The sequence below is a fragment of the Grampus griseus genome, assembly GCF_964374135.1.
Source record: "Grampus griseus genome assembly, chromosome: 1".
Taxonomy (NCBI): domain Eukaryota; kingdom Metazoa; phylum Chordata; class Mammalia; order Artiodactyla; family Delphinidae; genus Grampus; species Grampus griseus.
Genome location: NC_139017.1, coordinates 75,527,788 through 75,551,470, shown reverse-complemented (window position 1 = coordinate 75,551,470; position 23,683 = coordinate 75,527,788). Strand labels below are relative to the sequence as shown.

The 23,683-nt window shown below is 49.1% G+C and overlaps 1 protein-coding gene across 2 annotated transcripts; it reads left to right on the top strand.

Moving 5' to 3' along the window:
- Window positions 1–1,447: 1,447 nt before the first annotated feature.
- Window positions 1,448–11,969, top strand: PLEKHO1 (pleckstrin homology domain containing O1). Of its 2 annotated transcripts, none has more exons than XM_082661210.1 (6): window positions 1,448–1,684; window positions 2,369–2,515; window positions 7,301–7,483; window positions 8,165–8,269; window positions 8,652–8,753; window positions 10,693–11,969. In XM_082661210.1, exons 1-6 carry the CDS (start codon window positions 1,655–1,657, stop codon window positions 11,395–11,397), a joined length of 1,272 nt encoding a protein of 423 aa, XP_082517336.1. In that variant the 5' UTR covers window positions 1,448–1,654; the 3' UTR covers window positions 11,398–11,969. The 2 variants fall into 2 exon arrangements, with proteins under 2 accessions (XP_082517336.1, XP_082517337.1); XM_082661211.1 differs by having other exon boundaries at window positions 1,454–1,684; window positions 7,301–7,441; window positions 10,693–11,966.
- Window positions 11,970–23,683: the final 11,714 nt, after the last annotated feature.

Below are 23,683 nucleotides of genomic sequence, written 5' to 3'. Positions count from 1 at the left end.
ACTCCACTCCTTAATTTGGCCAACATTTTCTTTTATCTTGAGACATCTCTGAAAAAAGGGGTTCTTTCTTTTTCCTGCTTCTCTGTGCCAGGGATTTGTATTCATTTTGAAGTTACTGTCTGCCTACCATATGCCAGGCAATGTGTTCGTTAGCTCATTATTATTTAGTAATTAGCCCTAGAGGGCAATACTGTGTTTTTAAAGGACTTTCATGGGTTATCTCATATATTGCCCTATCTTTCCTTGTTGATGGAATTGGCAGTCACTACTTCATATGTAGAGGAACTGAGGCCCAAAGAAATTCAGTGACTTGACCAAAGACCACGGGGCAGTGATGAAACTAGTACCCAAACCTAGGTTTCCTGACTTTCCTCTTCCTGTTAAATGGGTACTGGGAGAAAAATGAAGTTACCAAGATGCTGGTGTGTGGGCTCTGAGGCAGATCTGGCTTAGGGGTCATCAGCAGAGCCTTCCCCAGCTAGGGCATCCTCTGGGCATTGCGGTAGACAGGATGGAATTTTTACGTGTCAGTGCATCAGGGAGAGATACCAGGTAGTAGGAAGTTTAAGCCTCACCTGGAGCTTGTCTGTAAAGCCACTTGGTCTAACAGACCAGGGCTCTGGAGACAGACAGTTCTATTCCTGCCAGCACTTACAGTGTGTCTGCAAATCCCTCAGCCATTCTGAATCTCACTTTTCTCTCTGTGCAATGGAGATCATAATATGTACCTCGTACTTAGGGTTATTCTCCTGAGGCTCAAATAAGGCCTGAGGCTTTGTAAACTGGAAGAAATGTGTATTAATATTAACTTCTCTTCCACGGAGTCGCCCTTCACATCGGTACCCTCCATAAAACTTTTCCCCAACGGTTGACCTGCCCAGACCACTATCTGTACCACCTAGGGAGTGTGAATTCCAGTTGCCAGTCCTGGGTAACGCGCCCTTCCAGCTCACGTTCTTGTTTTTGTTTTGGCTTTGAGGGGGAGAGGATCCCGATCTAGGTTATCGCCGGTCTTCATAAACCTCCCTGTCTCTCTATCATCCGCTCCATCCGCCCCTGCCGTCTCTCTCGGCAGGTCGGCCCGGGCTGTCTTTTCTGGCTCCACCTCTCGCTCCGGCGGTCTGTGGGAGTCTCGGACTCCCTGCCCCTCCAGACGCCGTTCTCCGGCGGGGTTTAGGTCTGTCTTCTTCACCCTCAGTGAGTCAGAAACAAAGGAGGGGGGTGGAGGGAGCGTACTCTCTCCGGCTCGGCGATTCGCCCTTTATTCTGAACTCGCAACGTCAGCGGGCGGGTGGATGGAGCTGCGGGGCGCGGGCTGGGCCGCCCACAGCGCGCCGGGCCGGGGGAGCGGCCGGGCCGGGCCGGGCGGGCGGGCGGCGGGGGAGCTTTCGGGGGCCCGGGCCGCGTGGGCGCCGGGATGGAGGGCGCTGAGGGGCGGGGAGCGGGCGTGCGTGTGTGTGCGAGCGCGAGGGAGGCCGGCCTTTAGTGTAACCGGAGCTACAAAGAAGGGGAGAGGGAGGGAGGGAGGAGCGGCGGCGGCGGCGGCGCCGGGGGCCTCTCTGCACCCTCCCCCTGGGCAGGAGCCCCCTCGAAGCGGCCTCGGCCCCCGACGCGGGGCCGCCCCTCGGCGCCCGCGTCCGCCCGCCCGCCCGGAATGATGAAGAAGAACAATTCCACCAAGCGGGTGAGTGCGCCCGCCCGCCCCGTGCCCGCCGCTGACTTTGTGCCCCGAGGACCCCAGCCCCGTCGGGGCCGCGGGCGGCCGGGTTGGGGGCCGGGGACGCCCCGCGCCAGCCCCCTCCTTCCGGCCCGTGGCCCGATCGCCGGTCCCCTTAGCCTCGGCCTCGGCGCGCTGGGCCCCACGACGAGGCACCGGCGGGGGCTTTTGTTTGTTTACTTGGGCTGGGGGTTAACTTGGCTGAGTTTCTACCCGACCCCCGGCCTCCCCTTCCTCGGGCGGCTGGCGGCCGCCGGCATCGCGCTCTGCAGCGGCGAGAAGACAATGAGAAATAAAATAAAATGCCGTTAATCCCGGCGCGGCGAGGAGGGAGGCTGGGGGAGGGGGCGGGGGGCTCGGCGGAGACCCGAAGGCCACCCCTCGGCTCCAGCCCGGCCCTCACCCCTTCCACTGGCAGTTCCAGTTGTTTATTTGGGAGAAGGGGGAGGGGAGCGATGGGGAAGCGAGTTCCTTGGAGTGAAAGGCTTTGAAGAAGTGGGGAGCGAACGCGGGTCTCCCAGACTCCAGCTGCGGCGGGGCGGACGCGGGAAGGAGGGGACCGGGGACTGAGGAGGGCGCTGGGGACGGAACGGGAGGAGGAAAAAGCTGTAATCACCTAATCGTGTGGTTCTCATCTGGCTCGGGGGGCAGGGGCCTCAGGATGGAAATCATCAGTCTGCACCGCCTGAGAAGGTCGGCTGGGTCCGGAAATTCTGCGGGAAAGGGATTTTCAGGGAGATTTGGAAAAACCGCTACGTGGTGCTGAAAGGGGACCAGCTCTACATCTCCGAAAAAGAGGTAGGTGCCCTTTGCCGCTAACTATCCCTGTTTTCTCATAGTCCCCACTTTGTCTCTCCGCAGGGGTCTTATCTACTTCTCATCTCCCCCTTACCTCATTCCTCATTTTGTTCCAAAAGCTAGTTCAGCGGTCTGGTTGGTCTCTACCCCCATCTTATCTGCAGAGAAAGGTCGCCCTTTAATGAGGAGACTGGAGTTAGAATTAGAAGTTGAGTTTGCATCTTATTTAAAAATTTTTCTTTGGAAATACCTTTCTGACAACCATGATAACTCCCTCCCAAGAATGTCCCAAAAGTTTTAAGTGTCCCCTGCTGGCCCCCACCCTATCTTGGCCTCTAGCTGACCGTAGGATTATTTTTTCTTTGCTGTTGCTGCTGAAACACTGTTCAGCTTATTCTCCACTCCTTCCTGCCCTCCCCATCCCAACCCAGCTAGCCTCCCCTTTCCTGTCTCTCACAGGGACATATACAAGTCATATCAGTAGTGCAGCTGCCCTGAATCACAGAAAACACACATACAACCCAGGGTCAGTCTCACATGACCTCAGGTAGAGTATTTGTAAGTGGCAGTGGTTTCTGTTGAAGCCAGTGTCCCTAACCAACATGTTCTCTGTTCCCCATCCCCACTCCACTGAAAAACAAAGAAGCAGGGAACTCATTCTCCATTCCTTCCTGACCAGCTGCCCCCCACCAGTTATAGCAGAAGGGAGAATGGAGTTATGAATCCCTGTGTGTCTGTGTCTTTGGGGCTATAGTTAAAATGAAAACCGCAGTCCACATTGGGTCAGAACCTGAGCCCACATATTGAATCCAGATTACTCTCTCTGTTATCTCTAATTCTTGGGATAAATGACACATAGTAATATTGAGAAACTGAAATTGCCCCTCTGTAGGTTAGAAGTCATTCCAGTCCCTACCTCTTTGACTGTGTCAGCATCGCCTAGGAGACTGTCCTGAGTTCCCCTAGTAGGATGACCCTCCACCCGCCCCCTCACCCAGGGCTAACTGCGAAGTCCTCCCTGAGTTCTAACCTCTTCTGCTTTCTGCATAGACTATATTTAGGTAAATAAATCCTTTTATGGTATTGAAATAGACACATGCGCAGTCCTAGAGAAAGTATTCATCTGAACAGGACATCTACTGAGGCAGCTAAGAAAGAACTAAGCTGTGCCAGGGCCAAAGACATCCCTCATAAGGGTATTTAAACCTTGCTGTTTACACTGAGAACTTGGTGATGGAGTGAGGTGAGAAAACACTTTGACAGGAGAATTTATTTTTAAGGGTCACCTCTGCCCAACCCCAAATCCTACCCAAGGTTTTTCCACAATGTGTGGGCTTTCCAGGGGGTGGTTTTTGGCTTTTTTTTTTCTTAGGCAAGTGTCAAAGTGTATCTCCTCTCTTCCCTGAACTCCATAATGGCAGGAAACTCTAGTAGCGATCAGGGAGAACTTCCCACACGTCAGTGGGGAAAACATGTGATCAGGGAAAGGGTAGAAGGAACAAGACATCTTTTTCTTGTTTGTATTTGTTCAAAGAACAGAGTCAGGGGGCAAAAGAGCGTAGTTGACCCTTGTTTGTGGAGGAAGGGGTACTGAGACAGGGGAAAGGATGGAATGACCGCAGCTTAGGATGTCTGGTATCCTGTGAGTCAGGAGCATCTGACCGATCATGGGGCCAACTGCCCACTGCTGAGAAAGGCATAGGAAAACAGGGAGTAAGCCTATTGGTAGTACTCTTCTTTGGGGCCAGTTTCCACGCTACAAAGGCCTAGGTTAAAGGTGAAACTGATCAGGGGCTTCCCTGGTGGCGCAGTGGTTGAGAGTCCGCCTGCCGATGCAGGGGACTCGTGTTCGTGCCCCGGTCTGGGAGGATCCCACATGCCGCGGAGCGGCTGGGCCCGTGGGCCATGGCCGCTGAGCCTGCGCGTCCGGGGCCTGTGTGCTCCGCAACGGGAGAGGCCACAGCAGTGAGAAGCCCGTGTATCGCAAAAAAATAAAAAAAATTTAAAAAAAAAAAAAAAAAAGGTGAAACTGATCAAGGACTATAGGCTTTATTCTGTCCACTTCCCAAAAGCTCCAGAGCCAACAGAGTCAAGGTTTTTTTTAATATAGTATGATGTTTGTAATTTACATGGGCTTTTTAAATTTTATTTATTTATTTATTTTGGCTGCACTGGGTCTTGGTTGCGGCACGCAGGATCTTTGTTGCGTCCTGTGGGATCTTTAGTTGTGGCATGCGGACTCTTAGTTGCAGCATGCACACGGGATCTAGTTCCCTGACCAGGGATTGAACCCCAGCGCCTGCATTGGGAAGCTAGGAGTCTTACCCTCTGGACCACCAGGGAGGTCCCAGTAATTTATATGTTAATGCAGGAAATCCCTAACCCTCTCCCCTAGAATTTGCGCCAGTATTTTTTTGCAACTGCCCCCACCAAAGAAATCCTTCTGTATTTGTTGTTAATAATCGTTTTCTTCATTCTTAGTCAAAGGGCACCTTATGATCATGGAGCTGATGTATAGGAACAGAAACTAGACCTTAGGGAGACCTCATGGTAGAGGAAATTGAGTTCAAGGCATCTTTTTTTGGCAAGCATGGGAAAAATTCCTTTCTGTGGGCTAAGGAGAAAGAATCAGGGGAAAGGGTTGACTTTTGTGGGTGGTAATTATAAATGAGACTGTGGGAATTAGATGGGCAAAAACAATACAGTGGAGAACTAGGGTCTTGGAGTTGTCCATCTTCCCTGGGCACTGGAGTATGCTTGTTTCACTGCTTTATCCCATCTCCTACCCCTGCCTTATGAGGGGCTAACCTCTGTCAATGTCTTCTGCTCCCCAGAGCTCCTTATCAGTCGTGTCCAAGCCAGAATATCTCCCTTTCCCTTCCCTTCCCCTCTGTTCCCCTCCCCTTCCGTTCCCCTCTCCTCCCCTCCCCTAAGGAAAACAGAACAAGTAACTCTTTTCCCCTGGCTACATATACACACCCAGCACTTTCCTCTCCAAGATTTCTGGCCTCTGCTGATAGCCTCAGCTCTGAGGAAGGAGGGGAAGAGGAGTGATGCATCACCCAGCATCCCTGCTTCCATGTTTCTGGGAATTGTTCTGGGACACCCCTTGCCAGCATCTTGTCCACTTTCATCTACAGCCTTCAAGGCTTCTGGTCACTTCCTAGTCCAAAACTCGGGAGCCCAGGATAGGGGAGAGCCCTGGAGGAGCCAGGTCACGTGGAAACAAAGCAAGGTGGGTGTATGAGCAGCCATTCACCTGAATGAGTCTGTGTCAGCCCCCTGGGTCCAGTGCCAAGTCAGAAGGATAGGCAGATACAAGAGCAGAGATCGGCTGGGGGATGGAGGAGAGAACCAGGTGGATTAATGAAGTCACCTCCAGGCACACAATTCCTATTTCAGAGCTTGAGATGTGGGGACTCTTTTGTGAAATACTTCCAGTCAGAGAGGGTAGATGTCTTCCAAGGAACATATGAGGCTACTTTTGACTGCTTAATTTTAACAAGACAAGTGCTGGTGGTTTTCATCTCTCATCCCAGAAAAACCTGAACAGCTCATTCCACAGGGTCTTCCAGTCCCAGGCGCAAGTAGCAGAGGGTGAAAGGGTTTTCTAATCACAGGCTGCTCCGTCCAGGCCAGTGATGAAGACTTCTTTCCTCTTGCAAGCCAAATCACAGCTTCAGAGGATTAGGGCTATGGGAATACCTTAGGGGAGAGGAGAAAAAACCCTGAGAAGTTTAAAACGGACCTTGGCAGAAATGTTAGTAGAATTTGCTTTGTGGCGCTCATAAAAGGCTGGTTGGGGTTGGAGGATGTAGACGGAACTGTGGTCTCTGAGTAGACATTCAACAAGAGAGTTAAGAGCCAAATGATGGATAGAAATGCTGAGAGTGGAACCGGGTGCAAGATGGCACCTTCTACAAGCAGGAAGGGCTCAGTTTAGACACAAGGAAGAACTTCCTGGCAGTAAGGGCTCAAACTGGAATCATGGAAACAGGTAGCAGAACACTTTTTTCCAAGTAGTCCTCCAGGGAGAGTATAAATGCATCTTTGCCTAGAGAGCAGTAGATAATTAAGTGGCTTCTCAAGCCCACAGGAGCTAGGTTGGGTTGTCACGGTACCTTGGAAGGAAGAAGGAGGGGTAGGAACTACAGGTGTGTTTTTCACCCTGTCTGAACAAACTCAACAAACTGAACACAGGGGCTGCTGGTCCTATGGTGCTGAAGCTTCTGAAAAGAAGGAGATAGATCAGTCTCTTCATAATAGTATGTATTTAAGGAAGGAGCCAGGGGATAATGGGATGGATAAGAAGGCAACAGCATAAACATAGGACAGGGGAGGGCGGAGGCAGCCCTTCGTTCCCTCCAGACATCCCCTGATATTGACCCTGCCTTTACCTCCTCCCTCTGGACAATCAAGGGCCATCCAGGTCTTGCTTACTTCAGGATGATAGGATTAAACTGTTAGCCCTGTAACCATGTCCTCTGAAGGACAAAGTGGGAGTCACAGTGAAGAGAGACCTACTGGGGCTCTGGAAATGGTAGCTTGGCTGAGGGGAGTGGGGACAAAGGGTTTAAATGGAAACCCACCTGAGGAATCAGGACATGGGGGGCTGCCCCCCACTGTCAGGCCTCTGTGGGCCTTGGGTAGGACAGCCTTTCTGTAACCTGTCATCCCTCCCCTCTCAGGCTTCTTCTGGTTCCCAAGACTGGTCAGTAACTAACAATTTGGGAGAAGGGACTAAGTAATTTTATCCTCAGCACCTCACCTCCAACCCTCCCCTAGGTAAAAGATGAGAAAAATGTTCAAGAGGTGTTTGACCTGAGTGACTATGAGAAGTGTGAAGAGCTCCGGAAATCCAAGAGCAGGAGCAAGAAGAATCATAGCAAGTTTACTCTTGCCCACTCCAAACAGCCTGGGAACACGGTACGCTCCGCCTGCCACCTGGGCCACCGGAACATCGACCAGGTCAGGGGTGTGGGGAGCAGAGGAGAGCACCTGCCCCTTCAGGATCTCTCTCTCAGCTCTCTTGGCTCAGAGGCCCTGAATTATTGCCCTCCTGCCAGCTTTTATTATTTAACCTGAGAAAAGCATGGCCATTTCCTTCCTTCCAGGCAAGCCAGCCTTTAAACTGTCCAGCCACAAAGATCATATCTCTCTCCCTCTCCCTGTCTCTGTCTCTCTCTCTCTAACACACACACACACACACAAATACACAAACACACCCCTCTTGGGAGACAGCCACTTTTCCCTGTACTGTGATAGGCGGTTGAAATTCTGAATCTAATTTCTCTTGTCTGAGGAAACCCAGGGAAGCCATTCCTGTCAAATTCTATTTCTTCAAACATTTAAAGATCTTTATTTTAGTACCTGTCCTTCCCCAAACCTCCTCTAATTATCTCCAGTGCCGTATTAATATCTGGTACCCTTCTAAGCTCCTCATTGGTCGTTTCTAAAACAGCCTCCAAGCAGTGGCATTTTGCAGGAATAGAGGCTGATTTCCTTTAGTTACGGATGACTCCAGAAGTAGAATCTCTCTCCTTCCAAGAGCTGGGTCTAAGAGAATGAGATTATAATTTCTTACTTCTTCACTGTCAAGGTGAGGCCAAATGTAAAACCCTGACTGAAACAAGAATCTTCTCCTCACAGGCACCCAACTTGATCTTCCTGGCAGTGAGTCCGGAAGAGAAGGAATCATGGATCAACGCCCTCAACTCCGCCATCACCCGCGCCAAGAACCGCATCTTGGATGAGGTCAGGAGGTTTATTGTGGGGAAGGGGACGCTGAGGCAGAGGGAGCAGAATGACTCACTGAAGAGGGAAGAGGATGGTGTGGGCCCCATTTACTAGCTCCCCACCAGCTCTGCTCTTTATTTCCCTTTTGAAACCCTATTCTCCTTCTGACTTCTAAGTCTTTTCTGCCAACTTCTCTTTCCCCACTTTCTGATGTATGGGCCAGCCCTGGGCCAGCTTAAGGAGCCCCTTCATGTCCAATACATCCCTTGCCCTTGGATTTGCTCAGAAATTGTTCATGAGGTGGGATTATTCCCAGTCCAGGCATGTTCAGGCCTCAGTGGAAGCTGGGTTGGGACAGAGTCTCCAAATAGCACCCATGACTCACAGTGCATCTCTTCAGGTCACCGTTGAGGAGGACAGCTATCTCGCACACCCAACTCGAGACAGGGCAAAAATCCAGCACTCCCGCCGCCCCCCAACTCGGGGACACCTAATGGCTGTGGTATGTAAGACTATAAGAAAGTAAAAATTGGACTTCCCTGGTGGCGCAGTGGTTGAGAGTCCACCTGCCGATGCAGGGGACACGGGTTCATGCCCTGGTCCGGGAAGATCCCACATGCCGCGGAGCGGCTGGGCCCGTGAGCCGTGGCCGCTGAGCCTGCGCGTCCGGAGCCTGTGCTCCGCAATGGGAGAGGCCACAACAGTGACAGGCCCGTGTACCGCAAAAAAAAAAAAAAAGAAAGAAAGTAAAAATTGCTGAAGGGCCAACTCCACGTCAGTTCATCTCAGACAGGACTGTATCTCAGACAGCCCACCAGAGGCATTTGTGTACCAAGGTCAAAGGCTAGGGAAGTCCCTCCACCCTGTTCCCTTTCTTGATTCCTCCAAACCAAAAATATTTAGTCAGCACCTACTGTGAATTTGAAAGTCCTGCCCTCAATAAATGTATCATCCTTTGGGGAAAATGAGATATACCCACAAGGGAAGTGAAAAGTAGAAGAGATGAATACAGTACAAGGCAACATAAGCTACTGTCTGGTGGCTAGCTGTCCTGACGGATAACAGCATTATGTATCACAGGCACTTAGAGGAACAAGGATTTTCTTTCATTTGTCTGAGCGCTAAGTGTCTAGGGAAAGAGGCACTCGGGTATAGTAGAAAGAGCATGGGGGCCTCCCTGGTGGTGCAGTGGTTAAGAATCCGCCAGCCAATGCAGAAGACACGGGTCCGAGCCCTGGTCTGGGAAGATCCCACATGCCGCGGAGCAGCTAAGCCCATGCGCCACAACTACTGAGCCTGCACTCTAGAGCCCGCGAGCCACAACTACTGAGCCACATGCCACAACTACTGAAGCCCGTGCACCTAGAGCCCATACTTGCAACAAAAGAAGCCACCACAGTAGAAACCTGTGCACTACAACGAAGAGTAGGCCCCGCTCGCCACGACTAGAGAAAGCCCGCACACAGCAACAAAGACCTAACACAGCCAAAACTAAAATAAATAAAATAAAATTAATTAATTTTTAAAAAAAAGAAAGAAAGAACATGGGCTTTGGAATCAGACAGAACTGGATTGGAACCTAGCTTTGCAGTGTACTCTGAAGCTGCCCGCCTCCAACTGTAAAGTGGGGCAGTAATCATGCCCACTTGAACGGTTGCTGTGAGGAGTGGTTGAAACAACATATGTATCAATACATATAAGGTGCTGAATACCATTATCACTTTTTTTTTAATTACAGTATTCTGGAAATAGAACAAGTTTTATTTTAAGGCAAGAAGTTCTGAGGTCCAAATAGCAGAGGGGGTTGAGGTGTGTGGCTCAGAGAATACAGATGGAAAAGGACAGTTACCCTGCCATGCCAGGCATCCTGTATGTGTCAAACCCAACTGATGCTTAGAGTCCACAATACAGAGGAAAAAGACACTCTTCAGGAAGCTCGTAGTAAAGTGGAAAATATGGGAAACAAGCAGGAGAAATTATTTTTTTTAATAAATTGGTATTTTAAAAAAATATTTATTTATTTGCTAACTTGGTTTGGCTGTGCCACGTCTTAGTTACGGCACGCAGGGTCTTTAGTTGCGGCATGCTGCCTCTTAGTTGCGGCATGCATGCAGGATCTAGTTCCCTGACCAGGGATTGAACCCAGACCCCCTGCATTGGGAGCGCGGAATCTTACCCACTGGACCACCACGGAAGTCCCCCAGGAGAAATTACTTTAAGTCACAGAAAAATAAAAGAAAGAAAGAAGTTTAAGTCACTATCAAAGGAATAAGCAATAGGAAACAAAGTCAGAGGGCTGTGTCAGGAGTGGGGGCTTCTCATTCAGGGAAGGCACATTGAGGAGGGAAATGACCACAGCTTGCTTCTCTTTCAGGCAGTCAGTCCTGAAATGCTCACTAACGACAATCTACCCCCTTCATTCCCTCCTTCTCCCTCTGCAGGCTTCAACCTCTACCTCGGATGGCATGCTGACCTTGGACCTGATCCAGGAGGAAGACCCTTCCCCTGAGGAACCAACCTCCTGTGCTGAGAGCTTTCGAGTCGACCTGGACAAGTCTGTGGCCCAGCTGGCAGGCAGCCGGCGGAGAGCAGACTCAGACCGCATCCAGCCCTCCTCGGACCGGGCAAGCGGCCTTCCCCGACCTTGGGAAAAGCCAGACAGAGGGGCCACCTACACCCCCCAGGCACCCAAGAAGTTGAGCCCCGCAGAAAAAGGCCGCTGTGCCTCCCTGGAGGAGATCCTGTCTCAGCGGGACACTGCCGCAGCCCGCACCCTCCAACTGCAGGCCCAGGACCCCCCGACCCCCATCCCACCCCACCCGGGGCAGCTGTCCCGGATCCAGGACCTGGTAGCAAGGAAACTGGAGAAGACTCAGGAGCTGCTGGCAGAGGTTCAGGGACTGGGAGACGGGAAGCGAAAGGCCAAGGACCCCCCTCGGTCTCCTCCCGATTCTGAGTCAGAACAGCTGCTGCTGGAGACAGAGCGGCTGCTGGGAGAGGCGTCATCAAATTGGAGCCAGGCGAAGAGGGTGCTCCAGGAAGTCAGGGAGCTGAGGGACCTGTACAGACAGATGGACCTGCAGACCCCCGACTCCCACCTCAGACAGCCCAGCCAGCATAGCCAGTACCGGAAGAGCCTGATGTAGAGGAAGGTGACAGAGTCTGGAACGTGTGGGGTGGACAGACTCTTATCTCCAAGTGTTGCAGGATACAGCTTTTTTATTTACCTCAGTCAAAAAAGAAAACAAAAACACGATCAAATTCGTTGCTCTTGCTGCTGCCCGACCCTCCTACAGCCCTTATTTCCCAAACTCCTTTCCCCCCATCTATCTCTCTGAGACCTAAATTGCCTCAGATCTGGGGAGGAGGTGACCCCTACAGCAGTATTAAGAAGCTTTCACCTGTATGAAGAGAGAGAGGGTGACGGAGGCACAGTCTGACCGTATTACACGCACCACCCCTCTGAGGTGTGGTGAGGAATATCCTGCTGCTCCCAAAGATGTATCTGGGCTCCTAAGTTTAGAGGGGGAGGTGTGGGCCGTCTCTTGTGTCCCATTCCAAGTTTTCAATCTGAGGGTGAAATTTCAGCCACTCAGCCCTAGCTCAAGAGATGTGGGAGCCAGTGCCACCTGTCCACGCACACACAAGTGAAATTTATCCCAGTCCCGAGGAGGGTTTGTGCGATTAAAACACCCCCAGCCCCGCCGCCGGGCACTGGCTTCTCACGGCTAGCAGCCTCTGATTGCGATCACGCTGCCTGGCTTTCTTGTATGAGGTGTTTCTTCCCTTCCTCTCTCACACCCTTCCCAACACTGATTCAGAGATACAGCCCTGGACGGATGGGATGGATTTGGTCATTTGGCTAGGGGCGCCTAGCACAGGGGAACCGGGGACGGTCAACCCCACAGAAGAACCAAACTAAAACGGAAACTGATTTGTGATGCAAGCTGGGTAGGATGAAGGGGAAAGCCAAATATATGCCCAGGTTCCTCTTTCGGCCAAGCTAGGGTTTCCTGTAGCCTCTCCCTCTCCTTCCTCGAACCTTACTTCCAACACTAATCAAGCCCCAGCTTTAGAAAAACATCTTTATGCTCACACCACCACCCTCCTGACCACCTCTGCAGCTGCCAGACTCCCCGACGTTCTTGTCTGTGGTAGAGAGTACACAGCTCATTTTGATTGCTTCTTCCCTCTGAAGTTTCTAAGATCAGGTTTAATAACAGTGATAGTGTCCAGAGAAGAGGAAGGCGACATATGAATGATTTTTGGAAAGAAGGGGACAGTCCCATGAATCAAGTAATGAAGGGTTAAAAAAAAACACTTTGAAGTACAGTTGACCCTTGAAAAGTGCGAGGGTTAATCCACCTGTAAATTAACAGCCCTCCATATCCATGGTTCCTCTGCACCTGAGGGCTCAACCAACCGCAGACTGTGTAGTACTGTAGGGTTTATTGGAAAATATCTGCATGTAAGTGGATCTGTGCAGTTCAAACTTACGTTGTTCAAGGGTCAACTGTAGACCCCCTGCTTCCTGATCCCCTTCCCTAGGTCCCCTCTCACCTCCAAGAGCCAAAACCTAGAGTTCACCTAAGGGTGAGAGGGGAGAAGAGGAGAAAATGGGGACAAACTGTGCGTACGTCCTGGCCACGAAGCTGCCCTCGTGTGACATTCAGGAAGGTGGGGTAGGAGGGAAACAAGGAAAATCCTTTGGGCAAAACACAGACCCTCAATTGCCACTCTTCTGCTCTGACATTACTCCATAACCCCCGTAAGCAAGATGGGGGAATCTGTCCAAGTTGAACATCTGTAGGAAAGAGAGTTTCTCATGCTCTTTTGGTCCCCACCACTCACAGTCATGAAGATTTCCCCTAGATTTATCCTGTAGATAACTAAATCACATGTATCCTTGAGTGAGGAGAGTACACCAGAGTGCCACCTACATGTCATTCCCAGAGTCTCCTGGGGTAGGAGGGGAGGGAGCCTGGGTCTCCAGACTTCCTATCCTCCAAACAAGTTTTGCTCACCTAAACTCTAAGCATGGTCAGCAGAGCTACCCGTTGTCACAAATATTGAAAGCCTAGGTTAAAATATTTACTTTCTATATGTAAGTCTGCATTTTTGTATTAATTTATTTTACCAGCATTTTCCTTCTTCTCTCTTTCTTTTCCTTGTCGCTCCCACATAATGAAGAAAAAGACAAAAGCAAGAATGACATGTATATCCCAACATGCCAATTATCTGTGGCTCCCAGGGGAGCTAGAGGATGGAGGGAGACACTGGAGAGGAGAAAGGTGAGGGGAAGCAGAAAAGAAAGATCAGGGACCCCGGGAGACTAAGGGTTGGGCGCTGGGCTCCTGCAGTCTTAAGGCACCAAAACCAGGCCACAAGGTGGTAAGATGAGGCCAGTTTTGGAACCAGACAGATCTGGGTTCAAATTCTGACTTTTTAGTTATGAGACCCTGGGCAAGGCACAAGCTTTCCAAGTGTCAGTTTTCTCATCTGCAAAGTGGAAGTGTAAAGACAATGTATGGAAAATGCCTGCCAGCTGGTAAGGGGCAGCTGCTGCTATTATTAGTTTGACTCAGTGGGCTATTAACAGTAGCTCAGGTGGTAGGAGTACAGTTAGAATGAGGCTTAGGGGATGGGGTTACTGTCACTGTGTTCTGGTACACGAGTTGATCCAGTCCACAGACTGTACCCATAAGCCTTTCTTCAAGGAGAGAGAATACCAGGTACTGGGCTAAAGGCCAGAGATAGAAAGAAGGGAGAAAGCTTGATCTCCTGTCTTCAAGAATTTCAGAGCTTAGCACAAAGCCAGGCTCCCCGCTAGAAAAACAGCTTAAGAGCGTACGCTGGTGGTGGGCTGCTAGCGTGATCTCTGTTAAGGAAGCATGAGCACCGGCACTGTGGCTGGAGGATAATGATGCTGGAACTCTAGCTTTTCCCTCCTCCCAGATCCGTCTTCCCTCACTGCATCACTCCAGTTTCTTTACCTGAAATATTTCCCTTACTTCCTCCCAGTCACGTGTTCTGGGGCAAATGGGTGGATTGAGTAGGGGTGCGGGGCAACCTGCTTACTACATAGTTGCCGATAGACGTTTTTCAGGATGTGTATTTTTCTTCCTCCTTTCCTCTCTTCCAACATCTTTGCTATATTCTTTTCTTACACAAATGAACTGGAAAAGGGAGAATCTTTTGGGAGGCCCCAGGCAAGGGAGATGAGGAAATCCAGTACACACAGAGTTGAAATGGGGCGAGGGGTAGAGACAGGTAAAGAACTAAATGCCATTTCCTATTTCAATGACATTTTCCTCAACTTTTCCTGTTCTTCCCCCATTAACTTGTACAGGTTTGGGGAACAGAGTGCGGTACAGTCCTGACTGGCCTCCATTAGGAAGAATATCTGAGGTGTTGACCTGGAAAGCTGATGAATTAATTTGCATGCTATTTCCACAGCATAGCTGTAGGTTGTTTAGGGTGAAAAGAAAAGGAAAAAAAAAACAACTTTTTCTAACTCCCGCTCCAGCCTTCACAAACCAATGCCGCGCCGACCCTAGGGAAATAGCTTTGCCTCCTTCCCTGCCCTCTCCCAGACCCTCTGCCAACAGTAAGCTCTACCTCATTACACACAAAAAGCAGCCCCGAAGAATCTCTCCCCTTTCTAAACCTTACAGGCAAGGGGACCCAGCCCCATTCTGCAACCCTCAAAGCTCAGCTACAGCCCCTCCCCTTGACACTCCCTCCCCTTGCTGGGTTCGTTCTTTTTTCTGCTGTCTTCCTACCTCCGAGTCTCCCAACAACAGCAGCCAATCCCCAGGCTGCTCTAGAGCCACACCATATATGGAGAGGTTGAAAAGAAACCCGAGTAAATGTGGGAGCGAACACCACACACACACACACACACACACACACACACACACACACACACACACACACACACACACACACACACACACACACACACACACACACACACACACACACACACACACACACACACACACACCCCTAACACACACACGCTAACAGTTTTTGAGCGCCTCTCTGCACGTGACCCTGTGTCTATTTGTCTGTGTGTTTGACACAAGTCCCACCTTTCCCTGCCTCTGGCTCACCCCACCCAAGAACGAGGAACCTGTTTGCTATTCCCGGCCTTTATTCATGCCCCCTGAGACCATCAATCCAACCAGTTGCCTCTGACCTAGATTCTCTGCACTAATTACAATCCTAAGGAGATCTAACAAACATACAACTTAGCACAGCTGAGACCCTCGAGGTCAATTAGTACAGCCCAGCTCAGCTCAGGAAATAGGAGATGGAGCCAGAAACTCTTGTACTTGCCTCACCCCGGCTCCGGCCCCAACCCCAACCCCAGCCTGGGCTTGAAAGCAGCCTTGAGGAGAATGCAAAAATTAGCAAAACCAGCTTAAAAATAAGATCTTGGAGAGTTAACGAGTATGGAGAGAACTGCGTTAAGGTTGGGGAGAATTGGAGAATACAGATTCCCTGCTCTTCCTAAGTTATCAGGTGGGAGAGGCTGATGCAGCTACAGAAAGGAGGTACATAGGCAGTTTTCATTTTCGTAAAGACAATACGGAGAAGAGTAACTTAGAGAAGAGCAGGTAACATAGAACTGTTGATCTGCATCACAGCCTCCGACTTATTCCCTCCTCCTCTTTGCTTTCTCCTTTGGACAAGTTGGATTTATCTCCCCTGTCTTTCCTGCTGGTTTGGAATAGCTCTGAAATCACCTCTTTCTTTCAAAAATACTAGACTCAACCTCATTCTTGCTTTTCCTCTTCCATATAGTAAAACCATGACAGCAAACAGCCCCTTCCTCCTAAGAAACACAGAAAAATCTAAAATAAGGGTAATCAGTTTTGGGTTGACAAAGTGTTGTCGGACATTTGAGGATGATGCCTAAACTGTCTTCTAGATGAAGAATGAGAGGAAATGGCCACAAGTGGTAACAATGGGAATGTAGTTGCTTTTGCAAATTTGTCCTACCTGGCAGCAAATGCAGCGCAACAGAAAGAAGATTAAGCAGGGCAATGTGGCTCGTTCCCCGTTTTACTGGGTTCCTTTCTTTAGGTGGCAAAACAAGGCAGTGGAATGGTTGCCTGTCCTATATCCTCTGTGTGCAGACCAGTTGTCCTAACCTCATCCCTAACGCCTGTGGCTCTATCAAGGAGCGAGGTGGAAGGAGAGGGCTAGTGGAATCCTCTACACCCGAGTGGGGGAGTGGACTTGGAGCCGCCGCAACAGCAGAATGTCCTTCTTCCCCCAGCCTTTACCCAGCCTCGTTCAGAGCGCTGCACCCTGCTGGCACCCTGACTCCTCCACAGTCCACTGCCGCAGCAACCAGGAACCCGCAGGGCAGGATGATTCACATAGCATCATGTCTGTATGTTGATGATTCCCAATTTCCTTCCCTGGCCTAACCCCCGGCTCTGGGATCAAGGCACTTACAGCTAAGTACCTATTTGGCATCTTTACTTGGGTGTCTAACAGGCATCTTTTTTTTTTTTCTTGTAATGAGAACTCTTAGGATGTATTAACTTCTTTTAATACAATTTTAAAGGTTATACTCCATTCACAGTCATAACAAAATATTGGCTATATTTCCCATGTTGTACAATACAACATCCTTGAGCCTATCTTACACCCAATAGTTTGTACCTCCCACTCCCCTACTCCTATATCCCCCTCCACTGGTAACCACTACTTTGTTCTCTGTATCTGTGAGTATGCTGCTTATTTTGTTATATTCTCTAGTTTGTTATATTTTTTCAGATTCCACATATAAGTGATATCGTACAGTATTTGTCTTTCTCTGTCTGACTTATTTCACTTAGCGTAATGCCTTCCAAATCCATCCATGTTGCTGCAAATGGCAAAATTTTATTCTTTTTTATGGCTGAATAGTATTCCATTTTAACAGGCACCTTAAATTTAAGTGTGGTAGATCCTTAAATAATGGCCCTCAATGAATCAACCTCCATCCATGCTTTTGCATTGTGAGTTTACTTCTCCCACTCAAGAGGCATTGCTATTTCTCCAAGTGCTGTCTGAATCTGGGTTTGCCTTGTGACTTGCTTTGACCAGTAGAACGTGCAATTGTATAAGTTCCAGAGTTTAGGCCCTAAGAGGTCTCACAGTGTCCTCTCTGGCCCTCTTAAAATTTAGCTGCAAGTAAGAAACCTGGCCGAGCATCTTTGGGATATGAGACCATGTGGGGAAAGAGGCATTGAAACCGCGCGAAACCATCCCAAACATCTGAGCCTCTGGGCAAACGCAAGCTAAATGCAGCACAACATGCAAGACCAAAGACCAACCATCCAGTCAGCCCACAGTATTGTGAGAAATTAATAAATCATTGTTGTCTTAAGCCACTAAGTTTGAGAGTGGTTTGTTATTCAGCAGTAGAAACTGAAACACTAAAGTAGGAAACTGCAATACTTAAAACCCAAAACACAGGACACTGGCATTGGGACCAGGCAGTAAACAGAGGCTAGAAGGGCAGCCAAGAGACTATTAGTAGAGGCTGGATGATCGGGGAGGAAATTACCATTGGACGCTGGAGAAAGGGTTACCTTGTGTTAAATAGTGGTGGAATAATTTATGAAACTGTCACCTATGGTACTTTGGAAGATAGAAAATGTACCTAATGAGCTTATTGGAGGTAGCTAAGGAGATTTCCAGGCAGAATGTTGAAAGTACCAGTAAGCTTTTCTTAGCTGTAAATGATAAGGTATTTTTGCAAGAGAAAGGAACCAAAGAAGGAACCATTCAGTTTGCAAACAAAATTTATTGGAAAAATAATAGAGAGACAGGAACAGTCTCCAGCCAGAAAAACTTTCACCAGTGGTAACTCAGGAGAATGATCTGATGGAGGAGACCCTCCTGCCAGTGAAATGATTCAGGTATTTGAAAAGTATAGGGAAATGACTCATACAAGGACATGAAAATTGGCTGATTGTTACTAAACTGCTTTGGCATCTTATGGGGAGACAAGGAAAAGCAATTACCAACCAATTGAAATTAAGTGTGAAAGCCTGAGGCTTCTTTGGTAGCTTACAAGGAGGTCCTTCTCTCCTGCTGTTAAGAGAGCAGTAAAGAATGAAGACCCAACTCAGAAACTAGTAGAGATGCAGAACTTCAAAGACAAACTTTCACCTGAGGCAGGAAACTAGAACCTTCGGACAGGGTAGATCTGTTGTGCCAGGGCCAGGGCCCTAGTTGAGAAAACCTGTACTGGAACCCTGACACATGGAGTGGGGACATCCAGTATCCTCGGATGGTAGATGTCCCTGAAGATTTTGGTTTCCCATACAAAAGTGATCCACCCCTCCCCGTTAAGAGCTAGCATCACCTATCCCCAGTAAAGGCCCCTCCCTAGAAGGTGGCAGAGGTCAGGATCTGACCCCATCTCCTTTTCTGGCTGCCAGGATGATAACTGGTGCTAAGTCACAGCACAATTCAGCTGAGAACATGTTGGACCTCAGAAGGAAGAAAAGGAACTAACACCCAGCATGTAACAGCAGGAGCAGGAGAGGATGCCATGGATTAGATTTTTTTTTTTTTTTTTTGCGGTACGCGGGGCGCTCACCGCTGTGGCCTCTCCCATTGCGGAGCACAGGCTCCGGATGCGCAGGCTCAGCGGCCATGGCTCATGGGCCCAGCCGCTCCGCGGCATATGGGATCTTCCCAGACCGGGGCACGAACCCGTGTCCCCTGCATCGGCAGGCGGACTCTCAACCACTGCGCCACCAGGGAAGCCCCATGGATTAGATTTTGAGTGTGCTTGATCAAGGGTACCAGAATATAAAACTGGATAAGAAAGAGTTTATTAATTTAGGGGCACTCTCTTGGGATATAGGGTTTACATTTCAGCAAGGACACCAGAGTTGTTTCCAATGTGTTCTTAGAGTGCTCCTAGAAGCCTGTCCCACACTGAGCAAAGTTGGAATGCTGGAATTGCCACATCAGACGGTGGAGGAAAGGATTAAAAAGCTTAGGGAGTGGACATAGTGGAATGGATCTATTATTTGAGGCCTGAAGACCCACCAAAGGATTATATTTCATGGAAGGTTCAGAAGACAAACCATTCACCACAGCCACTAGAGGGGCACCAGCATCACTGAGTTCAGTGGTGGCTCGTCTCTGCAGAGCAGGAGAGGCAATCACAGAGCTGGGATCATTGATAGCAATGGAGATAATCAAACCCCCCTCCCCATCTCCATCAGTTGAGGCCAAGTGGCAACAGTAGGAACCAGGGGGTCACAATTATCTTAATGAACAGCAAGATTGAAGGGCCAACCAAGGGGGCTTAACCCACAGAGATCTGAGTTGGTTAATGGAACACGATATCCCTAGGGACAAAATAGATGGGCATTGTTTAATATATAAAAAGAATGCAAGAGGGCTTCCCTGGTGGCGCAGTGGTTGGGGGTCCGCCTGCTGATGCAGGGGACGTGGGTTCGTGCCCCGGTCCGGGAAGATCCCACGTGCGCGGAGCGGCTGGGCCCGTGAGCCATGGCCGCTGGGCCTGCGCGTCCGGAGCCTGTGCTCCGCAGCGGGGGGAGGCCACAACAGTGAGAGGCCCGTGTACCGCAAAAAAAAAAAAAAAAAAAAAAGAATGCAAGACTAGGTGAACAGGGAGCTGAACACTGTTGCCCCAATAAGAAAAAATCATGATCCCTTGATGTGGAGAAATTGGAACCCTTGTGCACTGTTGGTGGGAGTGTAAAATGGTGCAGCCACTATAGAAAACAATATGGTAGTTCCTCAAAAAAATAAAAATAGAATTACCATATGATCCAGCAATCCCACTCCTGGTATATATCCAAAAGAATGAAAGCAGGATCTTAAAGAGATATTTGCACATCCATGTTCATAGCAGCATTATTAACAGTGGGCCAGAGGTGGAAGTAACTCAAGTGTTCACCAAAGGATGAATGGATAAACAAAATGTAGTATATACATGCAATGGAATATTATTCAATCTTAAAAAAGGAAGGAAATCCTGTCCTATACTACACGATGGATGAACCTTGAGGACTGCTAAGAAAGCCAGTCACAAAAAGACAAATACTGTATGCTCCCGCTTATATGAAGTATCTAAAATAGTCAAAGTCATATAAACAGGAAGTAGAATGGTGGTTTCCAGGGGCTGCAGGGAGGGGGAAATGGGTTTTTTTTTAATGGATGCAGTTTCAATATTGCAAAATGAAAAATTTCTGGAGCTGGGTTGCACAACATTGTGAATATGCTTAACACTACTCAACTGTACAGTTAAAAATGGTTAAGATGATAAATTTTATGTTTTTTACCACAGCTAAATATATTTTTTTTAAAACACTTTATAGGGCTTCCCTGGTGGCGCAGTGGTTGAGAGTCCGCCTGCCGATGCAGGGGACGCAGGTTCATGCCCCGGTCCGGGAGGATCCCACGTGCCGCGGAGCAGCTGGGCCTGTGAGCCGTGGCCGCTGGGCCTGCGCGTCCGGAGCCTGTGCTCTGCAACGGGAGAGGCCACGACAGTGAGAGGCCCGCGTGCCACAAAAAAATAAAATAAAATAAACACTTTATAAAAAAGTCATAATCCCTTGTCCAGTTCAAAGACCTGAAACTGCTTTCAGACTTGAAACCTATTGAATGAAAAAGTGTCCAAGTCCCCAGGAGAAAGGAGCCTGCAATGTCACAGCAAGTATACACTGTAATAATTCTACCAGTCCTTCTTGCAAAGGGACTCACAGCCATTTTACTTGGGTGACTGTAAACTAGGAGGTTGGGGGGGAATATCCGGCAGGACACAGGCTCTGAAATGATACTGATATTCAGAGACCTAAAATGTCATTGTGGACCCCCATTAGAGTGATGGGACATGGGCCAGGTCAAAATGGAGTCCTGGCTGAAGTCAGCTTAAAGGGGGTCCACTGGGTCCATGGCCCCACCTAGTGGTCGTTGCCCCAGTCCCTGAACGTGTAGCTGGGATTGCTATATTTGGCAGTTGGCGAAGCCGCCACATTGGGTTATTGGTTTATGTGATAAGAGCTTTCACAGTGGAGAAGGACAAATGGAAACCTCCAAAACTGTGCACCTCTCCCCACTCCTCTGCTCCCCAGACAAGATGGTAAATAAAAAACAATACCCCATTTTGGACGGAAGATAGAAATCAGTGCCGCTCTTTAGGATCTTAAGGATGCAGGGATGGTGGTCGCTACCATACCTCTGTCTAATTCACCAGTCTGGGTCCTGCAGAAAACAGATAGATCCTGGAGAATGACTGTAGACTGTTGCCAGTTCAACTCCACCCCGATTGCAGCCACCACGCTGGACGTGGTCTCATTGCTAGAGCATATAAATATGACTTCAAGTACATGATATGTGGCCACTGATTTAGCAAATGCATTCCTCTTTATCCCAATCAGGAAAGAGGATCAGAAACAGCATTCATGTGGACTGAACAACATTCATTTAGTTTTTTCCCCAGGCTGTGGTAACTCTCCAAATCTATGTCGTGATATATTCAGAAAAGATCTAGACCATCTCGACATCCCGCAGAATATCACATCGATCCATTGCATCAATGACATTATGCTGTTTCAGGAGACTGAGCAAAAGGTGGCTAGCACCTTAAAGCCTTGGTAAGACACAAGCACTCAAGAGGGTGAGATATAAACTCTAGGAACATTCAGGGAACTGCCCCTTCAGTAAAGTCATTTGGGGTCCAGTGGTAGGGGTAAGCTAGGACACCCATCTAAAGAAAAGGCAAATTGCTGCATCTTGCGTCCACAAAGAAGGAAACACAATTCCTGGTGGACCTCTTTGTTCTGGAGACAATACGCTCCACCCCCTAGGAATACTGTTGTAGCCCATATACTGGGAGACACACAAAGTTGCAGCTTTTTTTTTTTTTAGAAGAGCTTACACTTTTATTTATCCTAACCCTGATTCCAGTCTGACTCCAGAAAGTAACTATTCACTCATTGATCCAACTAATATTTTTTGAGGACCTCCTATGTGCCAGGCACTGTTCTAGAAGCTTGGAATATAAGTTACACAAAAGAGACAGCTCCGAGCCTTCCTGGAGTTTGTAGTCTAGCAAGAAGAAGTATTTCCATGGCCACCTCCTTGGCCCCAACCACCATCTCTCACCTGAACCACCACAGGAACCCCTGCATCTCCCTGCCTCCACTCTCACTCCCTTTCCATCCAGGTTCCACACAACAGCCAGAGTGACATTTTAAAAATACGTTAGGGACTTCCCTGGTGGTCCAGTAGTTAAGACTCCACGCTTCTAAAGCAGGGGGCCCCGGTTCGATCCCTGGTCAGGGAATTAGATCCCGCATGCCGCAACTGAAAAAAAAAAAAAAAAAAGATCCTACATGCCGCAGCCAAAGATTCCACATGCCGCAACTAAGACCCGTCGCAGCCAGATAAATAAATAAATATTTTAAAATACATATACATACATATATAAGTTATATCATGCATGTCACTCCCCAAGGCTGCAGCTTTGAGTGGGGCCTCAGGGATACTGAGCCTCATCAGCAAAAGGAGGTAGAACTGCTACTACATGGGACAGGAATATGTGTGGAACTCAGGTATCCATTTGGGCACCTCTTGGCACTCTGTGGCCTAACTGTGACATGAATGACAAGCACAGCCCAGCCTGTGAAGGGTGAGGGTATCAGGGCTCAGACCTCCTCAAGAATAAGGGTGTGGGTTACACCACCCAGTAAGCTATCAAGACCAGCAGAGGTGACGGTGGACTGATCTCCAGAAGAGAGGGAGAGTGGAATTTAGAGTAGATAATGGAGCAGGGAGACAATAAGTTACCAGCTGTAGCCCCAGGACCAACCACAGCAACAGCCAGTGGTTGTCCCACAGACCTCCCTTTTCGAAGTCCCTTAGGACCCTGGAGAGCTCCCCCTGCTTCTCCTCTTCCCCACTCAGCAGATGGAATCCTTAGAGCACTTCACGTTACTTGCCTACTTAAAACCATCGAAGGGACTTCCCTGGTGATCCAGTGGTTAAGACTCTGAGCTGCCAACGCAGGGGGTGTGGGTTCGATCCCTAGTCAGGGAACTTGATCCTGCATGCGGCAACTAAGATTCCGCATGCAGCAATGAAGATCCCATGGGATGCAACTAAGACCCAGCACAGCCAAATAAATAAAAAAACTTTACACACACACACACACACACACACACACATGCACACACACACACATAAAGCCATCCAAGCTTCTCGTCACTCTCAAAATAAAAATCCAAACTTCTTCCCCTTCATCATCTGACCCATGCACGTCTCCCACTTTATGTTGCCCAGAAGCAGCCACACAGACTTCGTTTCTGTTCTTCAAACACACCAACCTCTTTCCTACCTCAAGACCTTTGCCCTTCCTAGTCCTTCTGCCTAAAAAAACAC